Here is a 27,865-nt window from a genome sequence, read left to right on the forward strand (position 1 = left end):
TATTTTTTTTGGTTTTGAAAATAATTTGTAATTATCATTAATTAATCGTGGAAAGAAGTAGTGGGTTCGTCGTATTTTCACAAAAGCTTTCCAACTATTTCTATCATATATATAATCATGTATCTTTAAAGACAGCCGAGAAAATCACTTTTACCACTCAGTGTTACGGACTGACTGACCGGAAAATGGACAGACAAGTTGATTTATAGAGTTGCTTTGGACTAAAAATAAACACTACCTCCCTGTCAAGAAGTGCAGTTATTGTAAACAATACTAGCGAGACACTTTAAGGAATGTGAGGGTGGGAGAAGTCAACCCATCACTTTTAATTTTAGTTTAAGAATGCAAAAATGTTATTTGTTTTTTTTTGGGGGGGGGGAGGGGGAGTTGAGTCTATTTTTAATGATAATTTCTCTTGTGAAGGTGGAGATATGATCCGCCAAAATAGTTATAAACCTCTCCTGGACCCATAAGAAGCTTCACTGAAAAGAAGAACCCTAATAGTTCAGCGGTTAGCGAGATCCTTCGCTACAGACAAAAAAGTTTACTGCTTTATATAATACCAGCGGCTACGTCCCTAGAGGCCTCTAGTGGCACTTTGAATGTTTTTTTTTTATTTAAAATATCTAATTACAGAAATAATTGATTTATGTTTCGTTGGAGTCTCTTTTTCGAGAGAGGTAATTTTTTCTAGGGGCGTTTTCTCCTGATAGGGTGGTGGTACCCTCCCCCAAAATAGTTATAAACCTTTCCGGGACTTATGAAAAGCTACCCTGTTAAGGAGAACCCGATCAGTTCAGCGGTAAGCGAGATCCTTCGTTACAAACACACAGACATCCTGTTACTTTAGTATAAGAATGTAGGTTATCGATATACCAAATTTAACATTACACTAATGACATTATTTATATCGACTGTATGTCATAAAATAAAAGTGACCGTGGCTGACATGTAATCCACATTCCATTGACAGTGTAACTAATGTACTAATGTTGATATAATGATATTTTGACAGGGCTCAAGTCCAAAACCTTTCATCTGATAAAATATGATAAGGCATATTTTTAAATAGGTGTGGGGGGGTGAGGATGGGAGCTTCTTAACCCCTTCCTTATCCACAGACACTTGGTGTTCCAACAATTTTTTAAATATTTGTTTTTGTTGAAATATCCAAATCAGAGATTCAACACCTTTTTAACAATTTTCTAGTACGGCTTTGAAATAAATTGATATCCGCTGGATTAGAACCGGTTTTCAGACATATTAAAAAATCATGTATAGCGTCGTATAACAGACAATTTCCCATGAATATTGAAATATAAATCATAAAATTAATATCAGTTTTGTTAGGCCCGATGGGTCGCGGAAAGCTGTCTATAATACGATGCGATAAATAACTATTATCTATTTAAATGGAAATCTATGTTTTTTCTCTGTAAAAATTGAATGACTTGTCTAAAATAAATGTCTAGGAAATATTTGCACATACATCCCTGTTACCCCACCCAATTCCCTCCTACTGGATGAAGGAACTGGCCAATAAGTGATGTCCATGTTAGCAACCTAAATTGATGACAACTTTTCCCTTGTCATAATATCTTCTTATATTTTATATCCATTGACAGAGCACTTAATTTTTGATATATCTTCTAAAGACACGTAGCTTGGCGCAAAAATGATTGACATAAAAGTTAGTAGGCCAATTTGTTTAATAAAAATATTTTTACATTCTTAACTGTGGTCAAAAAGCTTTTTATCAAGACTCAATAGCCGCGCGCACCGAAATAACCGTTTTATGATTTTTTTTAATATAGAAAGTCTAGATCCTCATTCAATTAATCGTACCAATAGGAATACAGAGTAGTAACAAACCAATCACATATTGTTTCATACTTCTATAAATTATAAAATAAGTTTACAAGCAAGTGTACCCTTTTTTTGGAAAAATTTTTTTTACCAAAATTTATGAAAAATTTGCATAAATTTCTTGTAACTTTATATGAACAACGTCTTGCTGCTATATTTTGTTTCTCCACCTTCAATTTATTATTGATATTTATCTTGGCGGATTTTTCATTCATTCTTTGTCTCTACTGTCACAATAGAATAACAATCAGTAGGTGATCGATAAAGGGGTAAGATAAACTGTGACTGGGACCGTAGAACAAAAATCTTATCACTGACTTTGGCATTTCCATCCATCCAGACGTCCATCAGTCATTTGTGTAAAGTGCATGGTTAGTAAGTGAGATTTAGTCAGGCTGGTTGTTTGTTTACCATTGAGACAAAGTGTATTGTTTTTCTCTATGTTTGCCTCCAAATAAATTTTTAAATTCGAAATATTATTGAATTTGTGTGTGATAAGTCGTGTAACAGCAAAACCATAAAAATAGACTGCTATGAGATGACTGGTCATCTGTTAAAGTTATAGTTTGTATGAATTTTTAGCCTAGAGCCGCCTTTGCTAAAAAACGGCGGTCTTAAATTGCTGGCATAATTAATACATGTTTGCCTTTATGGACTTATTTTTACTTGGATCTTACACCAGATTATCCTGTTTACTTCCTTTACCCCTTCTCCTTATATCTCTATCTGGATGAACGAACTGACCAATAAGTGATGTCCATGTTTCCCTGTCATAATATCCACGTATATTCTACATCCATTTTTGCCTTTTAAAACCATCAGAAGATTTGCTTACAGGGATACTTTGATTAAAGCACTGAGTCTAATCACCATTCCATAAATCAAGATAGAATAAGGGTTTCTATTAGATTTGAAGTTGGTTTCTAAATAGTAAAAAAAAAATTAAATGTTTAAAATGGACGTACAGACTTTCATTTATGATAACAGCCATAAAAACGAAAGAGAAATGTGCAGGAAATGTGCATGATATAAATGAGTTTTACTATAAACTCACTATTATTAATTCCGTATTGTCCCCTTTTCAAATTATAAACGATTTTAACAAATACTATTAATTGCCGAAATCGTTTCAATGATTGTAATCGTTTTAAGAGTAGAATTGATCTAGTGTGTTCCTAGCCTCGCAAGACAACGGATATTTAGTTCTGGTTAAATGATTTGTTTAATATATTAATGCATATAGTAAAAGCATATAGCATATATAGCATATAGAGGCTCTGTATTGGAAATTAGATTAAAAACATTCCGTTACCTATGTGACCTACCATAAACTACAGAAAAAAATCCTTACTACTTTATATAATAGGATATGTACATGTCGTTGTTAAGTACTCGACGAACACTTTATATAGTCGACATAAACCCTTGAAATGGCATGTCCAAAAAATGACTACATTTTTGACAGTCCCGTCTGTCAGTCCGTAAGAAATAGTTCGATGCAGACGAACGTGATTTTCTAGGCAGCTGTTTAACTAAGTGGTCAACTTTATGTAAATAATTCTCGGTGCTTTCGCACAAAGTACCCTGTTGAGCATTGTTACCCCCCCCCCCTCCTTGTTTTTAAAATAAATTTCAAGTTATAGGGGGGGAGTTTTGTTTGTTTATTATATTAGGTCATGTTAGGTTAGGTTACATTGGGTACTGGGTAGCCCCCACCCACAGGGTTTAGGCAGAGGGAAACCCCCACACCCTCCGACTTATTTTCAATTGATTTTAAAAATGCTGGTCTGGGGGTTAGCACTCAAAAGGCAAATTGCGTGAGAATACCAAATTTCAGATCTATAAACATTTCTTTTTTCATCTGTCCACCTAAAAGCTGTTAGGGAACCATTAGATATGAATTTCTCGGCTATCTTTTACCTCAAATTTTAAATAAATAAATCGTCATTCTACAATACCGTTATAACTTAATAAAACAAAATAGTTAAACAATTTTGTATTTTTCAGATTGCACATACTTTGAAAAAAAAATAAAAATCTAATTTAAGAAGAAACGTTATGTAGGTACATACTGAAGTAATAGTGAGACAAGGCAGAAATTTTACAATGTCGTCTTTGTAAATTGAAATATTAGTTCTTTTTGTTGTTGTTATGGTGAGAAGATGTTAGTTATATATATAGAGCGACACTAAATCAAGTTTTATGTACTTATTTCTCCTCACATGCACCCCACAACAAACAATAGACAAAAGCTGTTGCTAAACCATTTCTGGTGACATTTTACATGATATATATTGCATTAAAATTTAGAGTACATCCCAAAACATTCAGTGAAAACATGTACTTTTCTGAAGAAACTAAGAATTTCTGATATCTAAAGTGTTAACAATATCATGTTGATATTGTCACAAAAACACAAATTTTAAATAATAAATAAACTATAAAGGGGTCATGTAAGAAGAGACCAAAAGGGGAACTTTTTTAAAGAGAGGGGTAATGCCTTAGGGGTAAAATTATGGGGAAGGTTTATTCATTTATGGATTAAGAATATTCCAAAATACTTTGGGCCTTAATATATCGCATTTCTGGACGGGTTGTCAGCGAGTAAGGAGGTCGGTCAAACTCTTATTCGCCCCCGCTCCAATATCAACCCCTGCGGGAAGCATTTATGCTCCCATAACAAGCACCTCTAATAGTTAACCCACACCACACCTGTGGCCTGTACCATGCTGGGTGTAAGGGCCAGCAGCTTGCGGCAGCCGTTGCAGACGCACAGACAAAAAACTGGCTTAAATGTGATTGTCGACTGTGGTGCACCTGTCTGGCGGTCAGCCCGGCGGCCAGTGTCCAGCATACCTGTGACCAGTCCCGGGGCCTATGCCAGGGACGGAGGAGTGGAGAGCATCCATATGTACTCCGTCAAGTGGCACAAAGAGCTTGGACCCATATACAGGTTAGATTTAGAAGTAAAATATTTTTACAGATATATGAAATCAAAATTAAATGTTAATTTCTAATATCTTTTGTCTTGTTTTTGCATTTTGCAAAGATTTACACATATAGGAGGCCTTAGGTGAGTTATGTTAAAATAATATTAATTTTTATATACTTTGGCATTTAAATTGATGTTTTTGTAATTTAATCAAAAGGTATTTTTTTGCTAATAAGTTGATGATAGTTGAATATTATAATAACTATTGAAACAATCCAATATTGTTTGTCAATATTATCCAATAACGAAAAAACGTAAAGGTTTTTTTTAGTAAGAATAGTTAATATGTCACGAAAGCCACATATTTTTTTTATTTCATTCAAATTAAATTCTTTTCAAAGTATTCTGATATCCAGAGTTTTATTAACACGATTTCTCATTCAATTGAATATAAAACTTTTGGGACTCTTATTAAATCGTTATTTTGTTACTAGTGTCCAAACTTTTCCATCAATGATTTTAATTTACAGTAAAGGTATTTTGTTTTATGTTATGTTTATTGGCTTTTTAATTCTAAGTTCAATTTAAATGAAAAAAAATTAAAACCTTAGATAAATCCTCTTTGTAATTTGGTGGGTTATAAGGTAACCTTTGAGATTTTAACTCGTAATGTTTAACTGGGATCTTAAGGGACAGGGCAATGGGCGATAAATCGATGTACAAAATAAAAAACAAAATTACCCCCTCCGTAGATTAAAATTCTTGTTTGAATGTTTTGAACACTAATAGTTTACATTATAACCAATCAAAGTTTAACTAAGACCCCAAAGATTTTAGGCTAACTAGTGAGAGAATTTTTGTTTATAAAACTTTGGGTACCAGCAGCCCATTATCCCATCCCTCCCTCATGATTTCTGAAACTTTCCCTTAATAATAAAATGGAAAAGTACACATATCAAAATCCGTACTTTGAAAATAATCAAATTCGTACTTTTTATATTTTGCCAGAAGTATGGGCCAAGGAAGGTATTAGGGAGGGGGAGGGAGAAGTATGAGTTACGGAACGGGGTAGGGAAGAGGGGAATAAAAGGGGTGTGGGGTACTGGAGGAGAAGTATTGTCGGTCATCTTGCCAGGCCTTCAAGTTATTAAACATGGGAACCAGACAAACCAAAGTACGAATATATAATTCTATTTTGTATTTTTGAAAAATAGTTACTAATACTTCAAAATTATAAATACTTAAAATAGTTATTTATAGCATTGTATTATAGACAGCTTTCCGCGGACATTGAAATGAAAAATAGTTAGACTAAAACCAGTTTTGTTCAACTTGTGAGGCAGTAGGCCCGGGGTAACATACGATGCTATATAGGATATTTCAGTATGGCTGAGAACAGGTTATAATTCTTCGCGCCGGATATTAATCGGTGAAATCTTGAAGTTAAGTGTCGACATAAGATTTTAATAGTTTTTGTCAAATATTGTAGAAGTTGGCCAATGCTAACGTCGACATGCCGTTAATTCATTAGAGTTGATATTATGATTTATAAGCAAAACCTACAATATTAAGCTTGTGATAATGTGCAGATGATGTGTAAGAAGGAGTCTACGCTCCCTTTACAATTTATTAAAAGATAAAAGGAAGGACTAATATTTAGGTACAACATATAGAATAACGGGAATCATAAATTTATTTTCTGAAGTATATTCGTACTTTCCAAGAAAATTTAAGTTTAACCCTTGTTCACGAAGTAAAAAAAATAATCTCCGCTCTCGCTCTCTTTAATCCTTCCGGTTAGAGCAATAGAATTAGGATAAAGGTTATCATGTACTTTCACACACACATTATTAAAGTACGAGTTAGTAATTTTGCAAGCACAGGACCCTGACAATTTAAATAAATAGAAATTAAAAGATTGGGTATTTTATATCCAAAGCCTATTTCATGTGGGGTTCCTAACACAGCGGAGCCATTACCGTGGACCCAATTTAACATAACCAAACCAAAACAAACACACGTAATCCTACCTCTTTTGTTTCCATTTATCTATCTATCTAGGGACCATGATATGAAAGCCATCTTCCTAAGTGACCCCGTGATGGTTGATCAGGTGGTCGGTAGGGGAGAGAGGTATCCAAAATTGTTTGTACCCGCCGCATGGACCCTACACGCAAGGAACAATGTCAAAATAATTATTTTTCCAACATAAAAAAATTTAACTTTGGTTATGAAGTTCAGGATGACTTCAATGATTAATTTTCTTGACTGGTTACTTTCTAATTTTATTATATGGTAGAAGGGGGGGGGGTATGCCTTGGCCCAAACAGGTCCAACTTGTTATCATAGTTAGGACTTACAGCAAAGACCGTGCAAACAAAGGTTTGGATGTCTAAAGAGCGGACGAAGCGAAAGCATAAACTTCATAAGCAAGATTTGGTTTCTAGATCCACTAAAATAAGATCTATTTTATAAATTTTATAGAGAGGTTATCCAGATTATTGAAACTTATTTTGATTTTGTATGTCCGTCCAAGGATTTACGGAGAGCAAAGGGGGTTGTTGTTTAAGGAGGGAGAGGAGTGGTGGCAGGTACTTTTCAGTATTTTTATAGAATCGTCCTATTGATTTCAATATTTTTAATTTTCAAAATTATTTTGTCTTTTACTAGTCAGTTAATCAAGAATAATATGAATAACAATCAAAATTGTATACTTTATGGTAAAAAGTTTAATTTGTCTGAAAGGTTATATTTTTTGTAAGTGGATAATTTAATCAAATAATTTCATATGAAAAATACCTACTGTGTTTTCAGAAGCGTAGCCACTCTTAAACAAGGATATGTCATTGTCCGTACGTCTGTCTGTCCTTATGTCACATCGTTAAAATAATGCAATGTTTCGTGATTTCTTAGTATTTCTTTATTTGTATTTTATGCAATTCTATGTATATTATTTTCTTAATTTAATCAGCTTCCCGTTTTTTTCTTCTGAATAACAGTTTACTGTTTTTTCTATACACGCCATTGCTTCTTAGGGACGCAATTGATCTTCTTATGTTTAATAGCTGTTTTCAAGATCTGTATATAAAAAACAACAACAAACTATTGAATAATTTTAGGCCCGCAGAATGGTGAACCCGTTTTTGTTGAAAAACTCTGCCCTAGCCTCCATGCATACAGTTCTCAACGAGGATATCGAACATTTTATGCAAGTTTTTAGTCGGGGCAAAACAAGTTTGGAGGAAATTGATCTTTACAGGTAATTATCAGGTAGAATGATATAAAAGGATAGGTATATTTATAAGAGGTAGTGGTTATAACCCTACTTTATCGTAAAGTATAACGAATCTGCTTTTTGACTTCATAAAACTAAAAATACACCAACGACCGAAAAAACGTAATGAAATCAATTTTTACTTTAAGGATATATAAAGTTAACCTTTTATACAAAAACATAGATATTTGTAGTTTATTAAAATAAAAATATGATTTGTTCATTTACATTGCATTTAAAATTTGTATATTTATTTAAATATAATGATACTATTATTTATTGTTTGTGCTAAAATCGGCCAAGAAACAAGTAACGGACATGCGGGATACCCTAATCAAAGAGTAGCTTCGAAGCTTTCACTCAAATCTATTCCTTTAACAACGACCACCACCCCCCCCCCCCTCCCCCGGCCCCCATCCCCGTTAATCTTTACTTTTTAGTCCCAGCGGGGCCTTTAACCTAACATATGAATGAAAAATACGTTTTTTTTTCTAAAGTTGGGTTGAGCTCCAGTTGTGATTAGGTAAACTTCCCTAGATTCAATTTTAAATGATTATTTACAAATTTTAACTCTAGGTGGTTAGTACAATCTATGATCAGAATTTTTATCGGAGACAATTTGAAATCATCGGAGAAAAGTATTCCAGAAATTGCAGAACAGGTAAAATCTTCACTTAGGGACTTTGTTCTGTACCTTACAATTATTGGTGGAAAAGTTTGGAATCTAAAGGTTTTTGCAATCCAATCAAGATGTAATAATAGTCCGAAAAGTTATTAAGCGTAATGAGATAACAGGACTTTGGGGACAATTATAATATTAAGTATAGTATCCCTTCCTACCCTGGCATATCTAAATTATTTTTGATTTAGCCTATTATGAAATAAAAAGATATATTTTCAAAAATAAGCATACAAAAAATGTGCTCGTTTACTAAAACTTACGGGAAATCATTTATTTGACTTTCAAGAAAGATTATTTATTCAGGTCGTCTTTGATGTGCGAGGAATTTTTGATTCAACGGCTGCTCTCATGCTGGTCAACGTAGAGGAAGCTGCTAAAAGGTAACATATTTGCAACGTCCAGTAGTTAGCTTCTTTTAAAGTTGTATGAAAAGCAGCTAAAAAGTAACACCACGTCTCTTTAAAGAATCTATATTAGTTTTTTTTTGATTGTGTGAAGATTTGTCATTATTGTCAGAAGTCAGTTAGTCAGGTGATTAGGCAGCATATCTAAAGACTGATAAATTTGATTTAACTGCAAAGCATCAACATACTGATTTAACAATAATAATTTCCCGCATTTTTTATTGAGTCAGCTGTGTTCTGCAAGCATACAAATAGCATATTTAGCATGCTGAAGAACTCAATCAAAGATAATGCGTTTAGTTGATTAACTTGCAAAACATGAGCATTCTTCTTTAACAATATTAATTTCCCGCCGTTTTTAGTGAGTTAGCTGATTGGATGAAGTTTTTGCAAGCATACAAACAGCATATTCAGCATGCTGAAGAACCTATTCAATAATTATTTAAATTGCAAAACATCATCATTCTGTTTGAACAATATTTATTTCCCGCCTTTTTAGTGAGTCAGCTGATTGGGTGAAGTTCTGCAAGCATACAAACAGCATATTCAGCATGCTGAGGAACCTAATCAAAGATGCTGGGGATAACCTTGGCGGTGTGGCTGGGAGTTTACTAAAGTTAGTATCAAAATTCCCTAGTACAGTTTTACAATTTTAGTTAAACAAGTAGATACAGATAGAAATAAACAATTGTACAACCAGTAAGATGTATTAAAATAATATGTATAGATAATGAATTGAAATAAAACAACAGTTTGAAACCAATATATTTTTTTTAATTTAGGGAAATTATTGAATTTAATAAGTAAGAGGAATTACGATAAAGAAAATTGCCCCTTATGTAGATTATAATTTTTGAGGTACACCCTAATCAAGATTCAATCTTATTCCAAGTAATTTAGTGGGCAGTATCTTTTACAGTCTCTAGTATTTCTCTGGTTTTAAACATTGAATCTATAAATAAAAAAATAAAGGATTTATATATTAAGGGGTGGCATGGACCGAGACGAGATAGAGAAGATTGTGGCTGACCTGATGTTGGGGGGGATGGACACCACCGCCATAACCTCCAACTGGATCATATACACACTGGCCAGCAATCAGACTGTTCAGGTTCCATCCTTACTTTATAATAGCGAAGTTACTATGTAATTCCAAATGTCCGTTTGTCCTTTTGTAGAACACAGTATATAGAAAGGTTGATTTTCTCGTCTGCTATTAAAGATAATCTCCGTTTTCATCTATGGTTTGGAGTTTGGACCTAAGACTTTAGGAATAGAACGAGACACTTTTGCATAGCCACTTAGGCCAACTCAAGCTCCACGTTCAAGTATATTATTGCCTCACTCTTGTCGGTTTAAAGGATTGGAGGTGTGGTTACTGTTTTTTTTTTATAACAATTGTATTCTATAACTCCAAATATACTTCCGTCCTCCCGTAGGAAACGACGAAGCCAAAAATACATTACTTTTGCAACACGTCGTCTTCATGTGACGTTATAAAATGAGGTAGATGAGAGGAGAAGTGGGAAAGAAAATCCCTAAAAAAAGAGATGGAGAATATGACGTCACAGGAAGACGACGTGATGCAAAAGTTATGTATTTTGGGCTTCGTCGTAGGAAACGGTAAGGATTAAGCGTTATTTCCTTGGTTGCTATAAATTATATTTTTGGTGAAGATTCCCATGACCAATTCACATGTAGTCTACAACATTTAGTACACGAACCATACTTTAATTACACTGTAGTGCAAATTATTTTTAAAGAAACTTTTTGATTGTTACAGGATCAAGTGCGTGCTGAGGTACAACGTGTGTGCGGCGATAGACGGAGCAGCTGTGAGTTGACCGCTGATATACCTATCACAAGGGAACAGAACATAGTCATACAAAAACGACATTTTCTATTGATCAAATATGATCTTATTGTCTTGCAACTAATGATTACAAAATGGTATTAGAAAATTTCTAAATTATAATATCCTCCCCTAAACAAAAAAAATATGAGGAATTCTAATTTTATTTTGGTAGATGGGGAAGTAATAACCCTTTTTTGTGAAAGAAATGTCAAATATTCAACTGATTTGTTAAAATTTAAAGCGTCCATAAAATTTGGTGGGTTTTAAATTTTCATAATACTTTGGGCACCACCAAAATATTTGGGGGAAGTAGGATAAGACCCCCTTTACCCCTTCCTCCTCTGAGAAGTCCTTGAATGGAGCGCAGTTACTTTACCACTATTATTTGAAGTATGAGTGTTTTCTTTTTCACAGAGGTTTATTGAAAGAGGTCATGAGATTATATCCTGTAGCTCCTTTTCTTACTAGAATTCTCAGGTAAGCTTTGCTTTGGTCCATAGAGGAATATTAAAAGAGGATATGAGATTATATCCTGTAGCTCCTTTTCTTACTAGAATTCTTAGGTAAGCTTTACTTTGGTCCATAGAGGAATATTAAAAGAGGATATTAGATTTTACCCTGTAGCTCCTTTTCTTACTAGAATTCTCAGGTAAGCTTTACTTTGGTCCATAGAGGAATATTAAAAGAGGATATGAGATTATATCCTGTAGCTCCTTTTCTTACTAGAATTCTAAGGTAAGTTTTACTTTGGTCCATAGAGGAATATTAAAAGAGGATATTAGATTATATCCTGTAGCTCCTTTTCTTACTAGAATTCTCAGGTAAGCTCTACTTTGGTCCATAGAGGAATATTAAAAGAGGATATGAGATTATATCCTATAGCTCCTTTTCTTACTATAATTCTCAGGTAAACTTTACTTTGGTCCATAGAGGAATATTAAAAGAGGTTATGAGATTATATCCTGTAGCTCCTTTTCTTACTAGAATTCTTAGGTAAGCTTTACTTTGGTCCATAGAGGAATATTAAAAGAGGATATGAGATTATATCCTGTAGCTCCTTTTCTTACTAGAATTCTTAGGTAAGCTTTGCTTTGGTCCATAGAGGAATATTAAAAAAGGATATGAGATTATATCCTGTAGCTCCTTTTCTTACTAGAATTCTAAGGTAAGTTTTACTTTGGTCCATAGAGGAATATTAAAAGAGGTTATGAGATTATATCCTGTAGCTCCTTTTCTTACTAGAATTCTAAGGTAAGTTTTACTTTGGTCCATAGAGGAATATTAAAAGAGGTTATGAGATTATATCCTGTAGCTCCATTTCTTACTAGAATTCTTAGGTAAGCTTTGCTTTGGTCCATAGAGGAATATTAAAAGAGGATATGAGATTATATCCTGTAGCTCCTTTTCTTACTAGAATTCTGAGGTAAGTTTTACTTTGGTCCATAGAGGAATATTAAAAGAGGTTATGAGATTATATCCTGTAGCTCCATTTCTTACTAGAATTCTAAGGTAAGTTTTACTTTGGTCCATGGAGGAATATTAAAAGAGGATATTAGATTTTATCCTGTAGCTCCTTTTCTTACTAGAATTCTCAGGTAAGCTTTACTTTGGTCCATAGAGGAATATTAAAAGAGGATATGAGATTATATCCTGTAGCTCCTTTTCTTACTAGAATTCATAGGTAAGCTTTGCTTTGGTCCATAGAGGAATATTAAAAGAGGTTATGAGATTATATCCTGTAGCTCCTTTTCTTACTAGAATTCTTAGGTAAGCTTTACTTTGGTCCATAGAGGAATATTAAAAGAGGATATTAGATTTTATCCTGTAGCTCCTTATCTTACTAGAATTCCTTACTATTTAGAATTCACATTTGAACCAAACAAACGAATAAACATTATTTTCTTTTTATATTAAAATTCTGAATTTGATCCACTGAGGAAAGTTTATTGCTTTTTTTAATAGCAGCTATCCGCCTTCTATTTGTATGTTCTTGTTGGTCCCTGAAAAAAAAAGAATAATAAGCCATGGATAGATTTATTTGAGTTCGGTGAAAAAAAGTTTTAATGAAATGATAGTTATTCATCGCATCGTATTTACAGACAGCTTTTTGCAGACATTAAAATAAAAATTCTACGCTTAAAACTTGTAATAGTTATATAATTTTTATTTTAACATTCGTGAAAAAATATCTGTACTACTATACATGGTTTTTCTTTATGGCTGAATACCGGTTTTAATGTAGCGGATATTAATCGGTTTAGATGCCATAATGTTTTAAAAGTGGTTATTTTCAATTCAATTACAAATGTGTTAAGTAAGAATAATTTTTGCATTATTTTAGTGAGCCTGTAGACCTGGAGAATCACCATCTGCCAGCAGGATCATTTGTAGCCATCTCCCTGTTTGTGATGGGACAGAATTCAGACATATTTCCAGATCCAGGACAGATTATACCTGACAGATGGATGAGGAACAGCAATGATGCAAGGTAGTTTCTGTATGTTTATCTTTCTCTCAGTCTATCTTTCTCTCTGTCTATCTTTCTCTCTGTCTATCTTTCTCTCTGTCTATCTTTCTCTCTGTCTATCTTTCTCTCTGTCTATCTTTCTCTCTGTCTATCTTTCTCTCTGTCTATCTTTCTCTCTGTCTATCTTTCTCTCTGTCTATCTTTCTCTCTGTCTATCTTTCTCTCTGTCTATCTTTCTCTCTGTCTATCTTTCTCTCTGTCTATCTTTCTCTCTGTCTATCTTTCTCTCAGTCTATCTTTCTCTCAGTCTATCTTTCTCTCTGTCTATCTTTCTCTCTGTCTATATTTCTCTCTGTCTATCTTTCTCTCTGTCTATCTTTCTCTCAGTCTATCTTTCTCTCTGTCTATCTTTCTCTCTGTCTATCTTTCTCACTGTCTATCTTTCTGTATGTCTATCTTTTTGTCTGTCTATCTTTATGTTTGCCTGTCTAAATTTCCGTCTGTCTTATTCTTTTCTTTTGTCTGTCTATATTTATGTCTGTCTTTATTTCTGTTTGTTTATATTTCTGTCTGGATATCTTTCTGGCTATTTTTATGTCTGTCTTTCTGCATTTCTAACTATCTTTCTGCATGTTTTTCTCACGTTTCTACGTCTTCTGTCTTCTGTCTGTCTTGACTGACTATTTGCCTGTCTATGTATCTGTCTATCTTTCTGTTTCTCTGTCTAACTTTCTGTTTGTCTGTCTTTCTCTCTATCTTTTTGTTTGGATATCAAAATCTGTAATCAATACTAATAGAAGCCGAGAAAATCACCTTTCCCCCTAGCGTTACATACTGACGAACATTTGGACAGACATATGAAAGAAATATAGAGTAGCTTTGCTACTAAAATATATAGTCCTAATATTTTTTATATTTTTTGCACGGATAGTTGGAAATTAATTCAAATTTATTTTAGAACCCGACAAACAATGGCATTATCCGCACTACCATTCGGCCACGGGGTCCGCATGTGCATTGGGCGGCGGCTGGCTGAGTTGCAGATGCTGCTGCTGGTGTCCAGACTGGTGCAGGACTACAAGTTGGACACTGTGGACACTGCAGAGTACATCACCAGGATGGTTGGAATACCCAGGGTCAACCCCAGGATAATGATACGACCCAGGAACTCTAATTAATATAGTAAAAGGATTACAGACAAGGACGTCCAAGGTTTATCCCCAACCAAAAAGTGGGGAAGGGGGGGTGAAGTAACAAAAATTTCTGAGCACTTGGCGCACGTTTTTACCCCCCCCCCCCCTCCTCACACGCACACCAAAATAAAAAGCTTGGACGTCCTAAACAGGGATAAGTCAATAGAAAATAAGATCAATTTTTGCCATTCAATTAAATATATCAGCAATGAGATTCATAACTTTTCTTGTCATCATCGTTTTATTTCTTTGTTGAAAACAATTATAGTATAATTATTCTATCATGTCAAAACAAAACCTCTAGAATTGTCTCCAATTGATCTATTCCTGAAATCTGCAACATCGCATAAATTAAATTTTGTGTAAATCATAAAAAACATATCTAAAATTTAATAAAATTACACCATATTCATAATTGTTTGTTCAACATGATTGTTTGAATAAAAGTTTTTTTTGAAATATATTTTTTTTTATTTTTGCAGCGCAGTCACTTTATACTCTCTTTATAATATAATCCGTATTTTAAGTAAAAGTTTTTTAAATACAAATTAACTCTTCACTTTCTTTTTATACTGACGGATACGCACTCAGATGCCTATTTGGGCACTTGTGGTCGACCCTCCACTTTTAAAGCTAAAGGATGAGCAAAGACAAATTACAATCTTTCCCGATTTTGTATTACTTTTGCGGAACATGATTCCCGTTACGTCATATTTTTCTTTCCCGAAAAAGGGAAGGGGGGAAGAAAAAAAGAGATGGGAGAAAAGGGGGGTTTCCCCATCTCTTTTGAAGAGGTTTTCTTCCCCCCTTCCCTTTTTCGGGAAAGAAAAATATGACGTAACTGGAATCATGTTCCGCAAAAGTAATACAAAATCGGGAAAGATTGTAATGTGTCATGAGCAAAAAATTGCGGACCTTTTTAAAATAAAAATTGGGCGCCTTGTGTTAATAATAGAAAAATGTTATGCATACTATTAGAACTGCTATGAACTCCAGTTTATGGAAAATGATTCCTTTGCTACGTATAGTTAGGGAGCTACGTGGTAATATGTCCCAACTGACTTAAAACTTGACCTGCAAGTAAATCAAGATTACATTATAGGGCCGGTGTGCAAAAGAAATGCAAGTCAAAGTTGGGACATTGGTATAAGAAGCACAGGAATCGTTTTTATGTTCATAGCGGTTCTAACAGTATGCATAACATTTTTCTACTATTAACACAAGTCGCGCAATTTCAATGCATTTTTTGCTCACCATTTAGTTTGTAAAAGAATAGTAAAAATTGTGGGTTGTCATTTTTTCTAGGGACGATTTCTCTTGGAAATTTGGTAGAACCTTCCAACAAAACAGTTTTATAACATACCATAGTTCCATGTATAAAGGAGAAACATAACAGTTCAGCGGTTAGTAAGATGCTTCTATAAAAGAAATATAAAAAATATATCGTATTTTTATCCATTTGCACTAAACTTGGATATCAAAAACAATCTCTATATCATTTAACATTTATTAATCTTAAACAATGTATAATCATAAAGAGAAAAAAATTATGAATTTTAGCTCAAACAAATCACATTTACAAAGTTATTTAATTTTAGTTTTTTTTTAAATTTATTAAAATCAAAATATCAATTAAATTGAAGTAAAAAAGTTCGAAATTAGGAGTCTGTATGCAAATTTGATGTTTATTTGTATCAATTTTTTTTAACAATGTGGTATTTCTTGAAAACCGTAAATAATATGTACATGTTATTTTTTTTTAAATACTTGAACTTTAATTTTATTTAATATCCGTAGTCTGTAAAACAATATTAGAATAGTTGTTTATCTTATCGTATTATAGTCAGCTTTCCGGGAATAGTAAAATAGAATTAAAAGATTAATCTCAGTTTTGTTGGCTTAGAGGGACCGAAGGCCCGTACCAGCACAACTGTTATAAATTTCATTGTTCGGAATATTTGCCCCCTGTACACTCGTTGAAATCAACAATTTTGACGTTTTTAGGAACATCGCATGGGGTTGGGTAGGTTATTCCGTTGTCCCCGCAAGCAAGTACCTAGAATAATATCACATGTGTTACTAACTGCTGCACCCCTAGCATCTAGCAGCTCTACGAAATGGGATAGATAATAGCCTTAGGCCATCCCAGGACCTGTGTAAAGCTTTATTAAAAAAAAAACACATTACTACTTCATAATAGAATGTCAAGTTTTCTTAAGTTGATTACAGGGATCTAAAGGGATAAGCCAATGGCCGAAAAAATCATCTACATTCCCAATGATAATACACAAAAATATTATAAAACTTTGGGCAATAAAGAGCCCAATGTCTCCTTCCTCTCTGGTAAGATTGTATAAATTTTTACCTGGATGCAAATTTGTCCATTTCTCTGTGCAACTGGAGAACAAGTTATAATCGATGCAAACAAGCAAAGGTAGGACAACACAATGATGATAAGTTTTGCGCTTGGTTGCATCTTATCTAACAATAAATTAAAATTTAATGAATGTGTAATGTCATATTTGTCATAAAACAAGGATGACAACATCCATAAGTAGCGAAGCTTAAAATTTATTGATAGACATCGGGAAAAAATAATCTTTTGAGTATGTTAAAAAGACATAAATGAAATAAATCACGAAACCTTTTAAAAATGTATAATATCTTTTGAAGCATCTTTTTAATAAACTTGGAGAAAATATGTATAATGTTGACTTAATTAATCCCTAAAAATTCCAGCTGTTTATCTTAAACAGGAGTCGAAAAAATCATGAAAACTTGAAAAACTAGGAATCGATCTAGCACCCCAACCAATTATCATATCTTTAAAAAAGCTTATAAAAATGTGTAGAATGTTGATTTAATTCATCCCTAAAAATTCTAGCCGTTTATCTTAACAGGAAATGAGATAATCATGAAAACTTGAAAAACTAGTAATCGATCTAGCACCCCAATCAATATACAAATCTAAATGAAACTTAGTAAAATTATGTAGAATGCAAATTTACTTAATCCCTGAAAATTTCAGTTGTCTGTCTTGAAAAGGAGTCAAGAAAATAAAAAAAAAACAAAAAAATCTAGGAATCGTTCTAGCACCCCAATTAACATACAGATGGACAAAACAATGTATAAATTAGATGCGCATATGTCATGGGAAGCTTCACTAAAAATTTCAGCTGTCTATCTTTAATAGGAGCCGAGAAAATCACGCTTCCCCCGCTTTGTCTCGGACAGACGGACGGACGGACATTTCGAATTATGGAGTAGCTTCGCTTCTAAAAAACTGTTGTCAAAAATGTTTAAATGGTTTAAATGACCATATGAACTTTTAGTTCACGATTATAGAGTTGCTAAGCTTCTTATTGGTGCATCTCTGAACCAAATCTGGCTTAATTGCTGTGATTATTTGGTCACACGCGTCCTGTAGACAACCAACCATTGGATTGCATGACCTTTGTCTGGAAGTCCTAACTGTGCATAGTAATTAGTTACGCCTGTTTTTGGCCAAGACATTCTCTATACTCTAACTATTTATGTTGCGCAGTAGTAGGAACTACTTCTAACGTCTTTGGTTATGACGCAGTTTTGGGCAGAGATTCGAACCTATCACCTTCCCGTGACATCGAGGAGCGGGTATACTAAAAATGTATAATACAAAGAAGTTTTCAATTTGCCTGTACAATGAATACTAAAAAAATGTTTAAAAACTACTTTTGGTCTCATCTTGTGACTTTCTAAAAAGTGCAGCAAGTATATAATTAGTTTATGGTCAGTCTGCCTATATGTTGAATGCAGATTATGGACAATTTGTTTGAATACCCAGATTTTAAGAAAAAAGTTTGCTTTAGAAAGAGAAGTAGCGACTCTATAATTTTTACAAGAATTTCTGTGCGTATTCTATTTAAAACATATTGATTTTTAACTTTTTGACAGTAACTTTGATATGATTTTTAAAATAATGATTTTTTGGACAACAAGCTAATATGCCATATTCAAGGCATTTCTATAATCAAGTACTATAAATGCTAGTATGTTCATAAACAGTATCCTGTATTCAAGCAATTTTGTAACAAATTTACATACGATTTTGTTTACACTTCTAAATTTGTATTCGGCTCTTTAAAGTTATAACACTTTTCAAGTATTAAAGTTCGTCTGCCCTACCGTCTAATTTTAGAGAATTACTTTAATGGATGTTGACATCCTTGTTTCTTTAGGGTTGAATTTATCGTTTAATTTCGCGTGGGCTGGCTTGCCAGTAATTAAAAAAGGAAAACAATACCTATTTGTTTTTAAGAAAAAGAAAAATTATCTGAACTAATATCTATAAAATAATTTATACCTGTTTTACTTTATGTAGGTGTGATGAACGCTATGACGATAAGTAGGGAATTAAAGCCCAGCTACTCGGTCAGTCGAGGATCAAATAGGAGCAAGTGCGTCTTGGACCAATAAGATGTAAGCATTATTTTTTAAAGCAAAGCTTATCTATAATTAGGGTCGGTCCGTCTGGCCGTGTGTCTGTCCAGAACGGTTAGCTCTTTTCGTTAATTAAAGCATGTTAGAATTGTTCTATCGATTTCAAACTTTGCATGGTGATTCCTTTAGTAGTAAGTAGTAACGTACAATTTAGAAAGCGTAGCAACTCTATAATCGTTACCAGAAAGTCCGTACGTCCATTTTAAACATGTTGATATTTAACTTTTTTAACAGCTAATTTTTATGTGATGAAATTATTCGATTGATCTGCTTTTTGGAATACTGATACTTAGAACAACAAAGTACAATGTTCAAAGCGAAGCATCTCTATAATCAAGTCCTAAAAATGTAAGTATTTCCTTTTATTATCATTATTAAGTTCTGACACTCTATAAGTGTTAATGTTCGTTTGTACCACCGTTTTAGAGCTTCGCTTTTATGGATGTTGTCATCCTTGGTAATTGACATATATCTAATGTAGACAACAAATATTACGTATTAGTTTTTGAAAATGCTAAAATTTTACAAGGGACTTGCAATCAATTTTTTTTATGTATATCAATATTCACGGCCAAGGACATCTAAGCTTTTTTTTGAGGGAGGTTTAAAATAACGGTTATAACAATTTTAGGTAAAATCAATGTTTTTTGAAAAATTTTGAGGGAGGGGAAAATTGAGGAGTTTCAAGTTTGAGGGAGAGAAAACAAAAAGGGGGGAGGGCCCCTTGGACAACAATACCCATAAGCGCCATCAGACCCAAGGCAAAGGCAAACAATGGGACTAAAATGATGATAAGAGAATTTGTGTGTTAAAAACTTGGGGTACCAGTATAAATTTACAGAACATCCTTTCCAACATGGATATACATGTTTTGTAATTGTTTACAATAATTTTAATATTTTTACGTTAATTTTGTTTATGGATATTTTAATTCTTGTTTGTTGTATTACGCATTAAATACTTAAAATTTCCAACAGAAGAGAAGAAATAACCAGATAAAAAGGGAGTAAATGAGTCCCAATAAAACAAGATTGAACAAGGATGACAACATTAACAAGAATGACAACATCCATAAAAGCGAAGCTTTAAAGCGGTAGGACAAACGGACATTAACACTTGTATAGTGTTAGAACTGAATATTAATAATCAGAATATAAATTATGAATGAACAAGAGTCAAAGCAAAATTGTGAGTAAATTTGTTGAAAAACTTCTTGATACAGGATAATGTTTATGGACAATGACATACTTACCTTTTTAGAACTTGATTTTATTGTTGCTTTGCTTAAAATATTGTACTTTGTTGTCCCAGGAGTCAGTATACCAAAAATCAGAACAATCGGATAATTAGATCAGATAAAATTTTTTCCATAAAATTCTAAATAATCCTAAACATTAAATAACAAGGGAAAAAAATTATAAATTATTTTTGTAGAGCGATGTCAATTATTAGTAAGACAGTAAAGTTTTTCTTCTAATTTTATTATTATTGATATTCTATCAATTTACATTTATGAGGAAGTCCTCTATTTTGACATTCCACTACTTCTATTATATGTAGGCTTAAAAGCCAGTCATGGTAAGACCTACGATTGTAAATAAATTGTAATAAATCAGACGAACGTACATCAACAATTATAAAGTAATAGTTGTTTAATTTCATATGGCAGAACTTAAATACGGGGTCCTTTTTTAAGTTTTTTCATTAGCGCGCACAGAGTTTTACCACAAGGGTGTTAACCATGAGGGGGTGAAAAAGGGAAGGCATTCCTACCAAATATCAATATTATGGGTGATATTGATACCCCCCTCCAGAACTTATGTATTAGGTATTTTACATGGGACAAAACAAAACTACTACTATTAGTATTTTGTTTAAAGAAAGGAAGGCCCAACCTCCAAGATCCCATGTGTATTTCATTTGTAAACACACACTTACACACACACACATACATACACACAATCCGAATGTTTGAAAAACAAATACGAGAATCTTTATTTTTCTCTGACTCATATTTTTCCCCATCTCCCCTCTTTCTCTCTCTCCCTGTTTCTTTCATATTCTCTCTCTCTCTCTCTCTCTCTCTCTCTCTCTCTCTTTCTCTCTCTCTCTCCTTGTTTCTTTCATTTTCTCTCTCTCTTTCTCTCACCAATGTATCATCATATCATACAAAGTAATGGGGAACCAAAGACAAAATAATGTATTAAAAGAGAAGGAGTGGGGATTAACCGCGCCTTCTATTGCCTACCCCTTTCTCCTCTTTCATTCAACTAATATGGCTAAAATATTAAGATTTAAAATAGCGAACTAAAACATATCCATAATAAATGAAGGCTCTGATAGCCATTCGAACACTAAATATCTAATGAAAAATTAAACAAAATCAAAGCTGAAATATTTCGAATAAGTCACAAAAAATTGATGAATTAAACTAAAATTTTACTAATCAATTTAGCTTTTAGTTGCAATAAAAGCAATACTTGTTTTTGATGTTGTGTTTTTTTGTGGGCAAAATTTGTCTCTTTTTGCTTCTTATGAATGCTTCACTCTTTTATTTAACATTAATTATTAAAAAAAATATTTATCGAAAAAAACTATTTTAACAAAACATTATAGGTCTTTTTAAAAAGTAGTAAGAGCTTTACCTGAATATGATTCCCAAGACAATTGGAATGCTTCCCTGAAAAATACAACCCATTGACTTTTAAAGCAACCTTAATAGTCTTGGTACTTTTTATTGCTAACAAAACATTTAACCTTTTAGTAAAAACACCCTTCTCTAACTTACACACATACACACACACACACACACACACAATCTAGAATAGTAGTGGTGTAAAGTTAAAATCAGACTCACTCAGTGCAAATTTTAGTATTTTGCCGGCAACTTGCACATTGCAAAAAAAAAGTGCTATTAGACGTCTTATGAGAAGTTTATATTTGATTCCTTTATAAACTAATTAAAGTTTAGGTTATATTTATCTACGTAAATAAAGTGTATTTTCTTTAGAACAAACGTAGACATTAAACAAAGGATCGACAAAAAATTATAGATTTTGTGCAATAATGAAAGTGAAAAGTGGTGGTTGACAATCATGTAAGAAATTGGGGTGTGAAAATAATCAATATTTCAGTTTGTCATATACAAATTATTGTGATTTAGTTAGAATTGACAAAATAAAGATTCTTATTCCAATAACATTAAAAACCCAAATTATAGTTTAAATGCCATAAAATAATCATATAAAGTGATTTAATAATGCAATGAAATTAAAAACTAAATTGTGAAATGATGATCAAAACCTAACCTAAGAATCTGAGTACATAATAATGTACAGAACATTAGTGAACATTTTTATGTTGTTGTTAATTCAAGTCCCGCGGCTGCAGTTTGATGGTGGAGGTGTTGGGTAGGGGCGCAGCACATTTTTAAAGCAAAACAAGGATGACAACATCATTCTTAGCGTATCAATACCGACCGATGAACAGACCAAATTATAACAAAAGACTAAACTTACAAAATTAATATTTTTTATTTTTTATGAGTGGATAATTTATATTTACAATTTTGATCTAATTTCCATCAATATGGCTAAAAAACATTTCCCTAATTTTGGGACATAGGCCGTTTTGACTTTAGGACATATCCTAGCGATAGAATAACTGCGCTAATGATGATTTATTAGTTAGGGTTGTTGTTGTTGTAGCCCTTTATACTTCTTGTTCATGGGTCTCGTCATCTGTTGCCAGTTTTAGGAATCTGGCAGCGTCAATAGGTTTTTTCCATAGGCTTCTGACATTGAGGGTTGTTATGTTGTTCTGACAGTTAAAAAGGTGATCTGTGGTATGGCATTCGTCACAGTTGGGGCATTTATCACTTGAACTGGGGTCAATACGAGCTTTATAACTATTTAGGTAGGTGCTGTAGCCGGATCTTAGTTGGGCTAGGGTCGATCTGGTGGTTCTAGGTAATTTTCGTTCAGATTTGTCAATTTCTGGAGGACGTGTATTTAACACTTTGTTATTTGAATATGTGTTTAACATATTCTTGACAGATCTGGTGTGAATAGTCTTGAGTTTGGTCTTATAGTTCTCATCTGTCAAATTTTTGGCCAGAGGTTTAACTTCCTTGCCAAATTTTGAAGTGAGTGTCTCCTTCATTTGACGGGGAGGGGGGGGTCTTTTCAGGTCAGTTTTGTTTGGGTGGTCCTTTTTCTGAGTGGCCAGAAGGAACTGCTTGCTGATCATCTCACAGTGTGGTTGTACTTTCATGATTTTTGTTTCGTCATGTAAATGATCAATGTTGGTCATTTTATGGCAGCCCGTAGCAATTCTTAGAGCATTGTTTTGAGCTACCTGTAATTCAGACCAGGATGTTTTGCTGAGAGATGGCGTCCAGATGGGACAGCAGTAGTTTAGCAGTGATTGACCTGTGGCTTTGTACGTGTTGATAATGACCTCTTTCTCTTTACCCCATGTAGATCCTGCTAAGGCTTTCAAGATGTTGTTCTTGGCCTGGATCTTGGTCTTGGTGTTGAGAACATGTTGTTTAAAAGAAAGAAGTCCATCAAACGTGATTCCGAGGATTTTAGGTTTCTTCTCAGTAGGCACTATCTCCCCATCTATATCTACAGCAAGCTCCAGTCCAATTTCGTTGGAGGAGGTGGTGAAAAGTGTTGCTGAGGATTTAGAGGGAGATATGAAGAGGTTTCGTGATTTAAACCAGGTGTTTAAGGTAGATAAATATGAGTTTATTTCTTGCACAACTGGTTCGATCAGTGTTCCTGAGTTTAAGATGTTTCCATCATCCGCATATGAGACTAATCTGATGTTGCCAGGCGGAGAGGGCATCTTAGACATATATAGATTGAACAGGATGGGAGACAAAACACCTCCTTGTGGTACACCCTGTTTCATTTTCCTGAATTTAGATTTTGAGTTTCTAAACAGGACATATGTCTGTCGACCACGTAGGTATGCACAGAGAAACCGTTTAATATAATCGTTCAGATCTAGTTGGTTGATATCATCGAGGAGGATTTGATGGTCCACCGTGTCAAATGCACGGGAAAGGTCGATGGCGACTGAAACGGTTCGTTGGACAGGTTTCTTCTGGTTGAGGCCGGTGTTAATGTGGTCGAGGATGGCTTGGAGAGCAGTTGTCGTTGATCTCCCTTTCCTAAAACCGTGCTGATGGTCGGCAAGTTCAATGGCATCGTTGACTAGAGGTAGAAGTAGGGCCTCTAAGATCTTGATTGCTGGAGACAGTAACGAAACAGGTCTGTAGCTGGGTCCAAGATCAGATGCTTTACCTGGTTTCAGGAGGGGGATGATCTTTGCTGTCTTCCAAATGCTCGGAATGATGGAACTCTGCATGCACTTGTTGAAAATCTCTGTCAAGAAATTGATGGCATGTGGACCAAGATTTTTCAACATGATAGGAGAAAGGTTGTCTGGTCCAAGTGCTTTAGAGTTCTTTGCCTTCTTGATTGCTGCAAGGGTCTGTGCAGGGGTAAAGTTGATGGGCTGGTGTTTAGACTTCTTTTTCATGGAGCGAAGTGTTTTTCTCAGCTGTTTGAGAGGTTTTTTGCTAACAGGCGGCGTGTACTGATGATTAAATTTGTTAGCAATTTTCTTGGCATCCATGAAAGTTTTACCATCAAATGTTATACCTTGATTATCAGGTTGTCGGGGACCATTGTTGAGACTCTTAATTGTTGACCAAAGCTTCTTTGAACCAGAGGGGCAGTTGGCTAGGTGTTCTTGCCATTTACTTTTCCGGTGTTCATTTATCTTCTGGTTGATCTCTTTGTTGAGGTCATTAAGCCTAGGGTCAGCAGGGTTGGTGTTTCTGATTTCATCCCTTTTATCAATCAGTTTAGCGGCATCGGTAGGTAGGGCATTGTAGATTTTAGGGAGTCTACCGGCAGGAATGTATTTTCTGGCAGCTCTTTGGAGGGTTTTCCGGAAATGTTTTTCAGCCTTGTGAACATTAGTGACAGGGCGGGCCTTTGCAAAAATTTTCTCTGTCAGGTTTTGGAAGCCTTGCCAGTCGGCTTTGGAGAAATTAATGTAGGTGTAAGGTTTGGAGCTAGATTTTTTAAGTTCTGCCGTCAAGCTGATGATAATGGGTAGATGGTCGGAGCTCATATTCTTTTCAACAGTCCAGTTGGTAACAGGAAGGAGATTAGATGATGCAATACTGATATCAGGTGATGTTGAAGCAGTGTTAGTGACTCTGGTAGGAAGGTCTTCATTGATGATACCAGAGTCAAGGTTGGCTATGGCATCGACAAGAGCATTTCCTCTAGTGTCAGGAGTGGATTCAGACAGCCAGAGATCATGGTGTGCATTCAGGTCACCAAGAATGTAGTAAGAGTCTCCTAGGTCTAGGTGGAGATCTTCAAGCTTAGGTGTGTAACCTTGAGTGCAGCTGCTTTGTGGGGGAATATACACATTTCTTATTTTAAGGGGTGATTCGTCCCCTGGAATACTGATGGTCATAATTTCCATGTGTGGATCTTGTGCCAAGCTACGAGGTGTTGCCTCTAGTGTGAACTGGACATCCTTATGGACAAGGAAGGCCAATCCACCACCTTTGTCAGTACCTCGGTCTTGTCTGACAAATGTGTAATTCGGTGTGTTGATGGATTTAGATTTAGCAGTCATTTTTGTCTCCTGAATTGCAGATATAAGGATTTTCTTCCGTTCCATGTAATGGAGCAATTCATCAATTTTTCCGATGATGCCATTGATGTTATACTGCAAAATTCTGGAGTTGTAGCCTCTGTTGGGGAGGAAGTTGCGTTGAGAGGGGTTAGGGGGTGGGGGTGAAGGGGGGTTACGTTGGGGGGAAGGGGGGGGTTGTTGAACAGGTGGGGGGATGTTGCAGCATGGTCCGGTCCAGTGGTTGAATCTTCTGCGTTCTTTTGATGTTTTAAATGTTGTACATTTGACGTGGAGCCAGGCCAGGCATGCTGAGCATTGTACTGCTGTGGAGCCAACAGATTTGGTGCATACTGGACAGAACCAAGGTCCTGGATTCTGTTCAATACCAGCGATGATAAGTAGAAGCCGAATAAGAGAGGCTGGTAAGATCTTATTCTTTGTCGGGCATATTAAAAACACTGTGCTGCTGAGGGAAGGTCCTCATTGTCGAATCTAGTGAAAAACCTTTTGACATGATGGTAGTGATGACGATTCCCATGTTGAAGTATGGGAGATTGTAAGCGTTGGCTCTTGGCTCCACGTCTGCTGCTGGTGGTGTTGCTGCTGATGTTGGAGGTAGATGTACTGCGTAGAAGTGGCCAACATAACATCTCTTTAGTTAGGGTTATTCTAATAGACGTGCAAGGGTGGGGGTAAATATGTGTTTATCCCCCTCAAGCTTGTAAACCCTCATTTTACTCCCCTCAAAATTTATAAAAATACATTTGATTAACCGTCTAGAATCTTTAAAACCCTTTATTTTATTCCCTCAAAATAAAAAGCTTGTGGACGTTCCTGTTTATCCTACAATGATTTTCTATTAAAAATGTGCTTCGTCAAGGTTGGAAACCATTTTTTCTACTGCAAGATATATTCGTCAATCTTCAGGAATTTATTCAGTGTCTTTTTTCATTTAGAGTGCTTGTACTTTAAGAAAGACTAGTGGCTGCGGCCCTATAGCACCTAGAGGCTCTGAATTGGTAGATTAAAAAATTAGCCTAATACCATTCAAAGTCTTAAATCTAAAAGTTTAAATAGTCTAAAACCATACCAGGACCTATGTTAAAGTGATCGCGAATTTGATTTTTCAAAATGCATTTTCGTTTACCTTTTCGTATTTTTAAAGTAATTTTCAAAGTATAATGCCTTAAAAGTTCAACTAAGTTAGAAAAAAATCAGTTTAAAATGGCAAGATTATTTCCACATGAAAATAATGTTAAAATTTGAGAATTAATTAAACTAAGAGAAAATTAGCCATTTCTTCGCTTGCAGATAAAAACAAAAAAAATGATACTTAGAAAATATTTTTGTAATATATCTTTATTAATATTTGTCTTCGAACTTTCTTTAAAATGTAATGAAAAAGTTTGGTTTATTTTATAAAATCATTAACCAAAAACCGCTGTGTTTATGCAGATATAGTGACAAAAGAAAAATTGTTTAAATCTCTAGAATCAATAACATTTAAGAATTAAATTGTTTAAAAACCAATGATCTATTATATTTGCTATACATTTACAGCAAAAATTGAGTCATTTTAATAAAATATTTTCATAAAAATGAGCATTCTTTTGTTCTCCCGATCATCGGAAACAAACCAAATTTTACCAACAACATTTACTATATTTAATCCCTAGATATCCAAAATATATTTTTTAATTTAAATTTTTGTAAAGCCTAAAATTTATATATTTATAATTTTAATAAATGTTTTTAACTTGTTTTTTTACAAAACATTAATTTTAAAAGAAAATTGAGATATAAATGAAAATCCAGGGCCCAAGGTATATTTACAATATATAAACATATGGATGATTGTTATTGTTATATGTACATTCAGAATAAACACGAGTGATATCTTACATACAATAAAATTGATTAACAATATTGATTGTATTTTTGTTCTTTTAAGATTTTTATTTGTGTTTTTTATAATCCCTTTTTATTAGTTAATAGATATACATAGCATCCAGGGGCTGACTCTGCAATCAATAGAGACATATGT

General features: G+C 34.0%; 2 protein-coding genes and 1 long non-coding RNA gene across 8 annotated transcripts in view; 2 read left to right on the top strand and 1 right to left on the bottom strand.

The window, feature by feature from the left end:
• The first annotated feature begins 3,861 nt into the window (after positions 1–3,861).
• Positions 3,862–15,150, top strand: LOC145317023 (cholesterol side-chain cleavage enzyme, mitochondrial-like). Of its 3 annotated transcripts, none has more exons than XM_080157883.1 (14): positions 3,862–4,020; positions 4,563–4,819; positions 6,860–6,972; positions 7,331–7,389; positions 7,918–8,057; positions 8,649–8,733; positions 9,058–9,134; positions 9,658–9,774; positions 10,146–10,269; positions 10,942–11,022; positions 11,426–11,443; positions 11,960–12,006; positions 13,355–13,501; positions 14,439–15,150. In XM_080157883.1, exons 1-14 carry the CDS (start codon positions 4,018–4,020, stop codon positions 14,656–14,658), a joined length of 1,488 nt encoding a protein of 495 aa, XP_080014009.1. In that variant the 5' UTR covers positions 3,862–4,017; the 3' UTR covers positions 14,659–15,150. The 3 variants fall into 3 exon arrangements, with proteins under 3 accessions (XP_080014009.1, XP_080014008.1, XP_080014007.1); XM_080157882.1 differs by lacking the exon at positions 11,960–12,006 and adding an exon at positions 12,734–12,780; XM_080157881.1 differs by lacking the exon at positions 11,960–12,006 and having other exon boundaries at positions 11,426–11,490.
• A 1,014-nt stretch (positions 15,151–16,164) lies between these two features.
• LOC145317024 (uncharacterized) lies at positions 16,165–19,093 on the bottom strand. The gene is made up of 3 exons (XR_013878842.1): positions 19,016–19,093; positions 17,039–17,154; positions 16,165–16,729 (listed from the first exon to the last, which is right to left on the bottom strand). It is a non-coding gene; the product is annotated as an uncharacterized LOC145317024 (long non-coding RNA).
• A 2,922-nt stretch (positions 19,094–22,015) lies between these two features.
• Positions 22,016–27,865, top strand: part of LOC145317025 (matrix metalloproteinase-2-like) — a 41,161-nt gene continuing 35,311 nt past the window's right edge. For all 4 annotated transcript variants that reach the window (XM_080157884.1, XM_080157885.1, XM_080157886.1 and 1 more), the window contains exons 1-2: positions 22,016–22,562; positions 26,702–26,745. In XM_080157884.1, the coding sequence (XP_080014010.1) occupies positions 22,483–22,562; positions 26,702–26,745 (124 nt within the window). In that variant the 5' untranslated portion in view covers positions 22,016–22,482. The remainder of the gene's footprint in view (positions 22,563–26,701; positions 26,746–27,865) is intronic.

The sequence above is a fragment of the Acartia tonsa genome, chromosome 4, assembly GCF_053477335.1.
Source record: "Acartia tonsa isolate MP-2025a chromosome 4, ASM5347733v1, whole genome shotgun sequence".
Lineage (NCBI taxonomy): Eukaryota > Metazoa > Arthropoda > Copepoda > Calanoida > Acartiidae > Acartia > Acartia tonsa.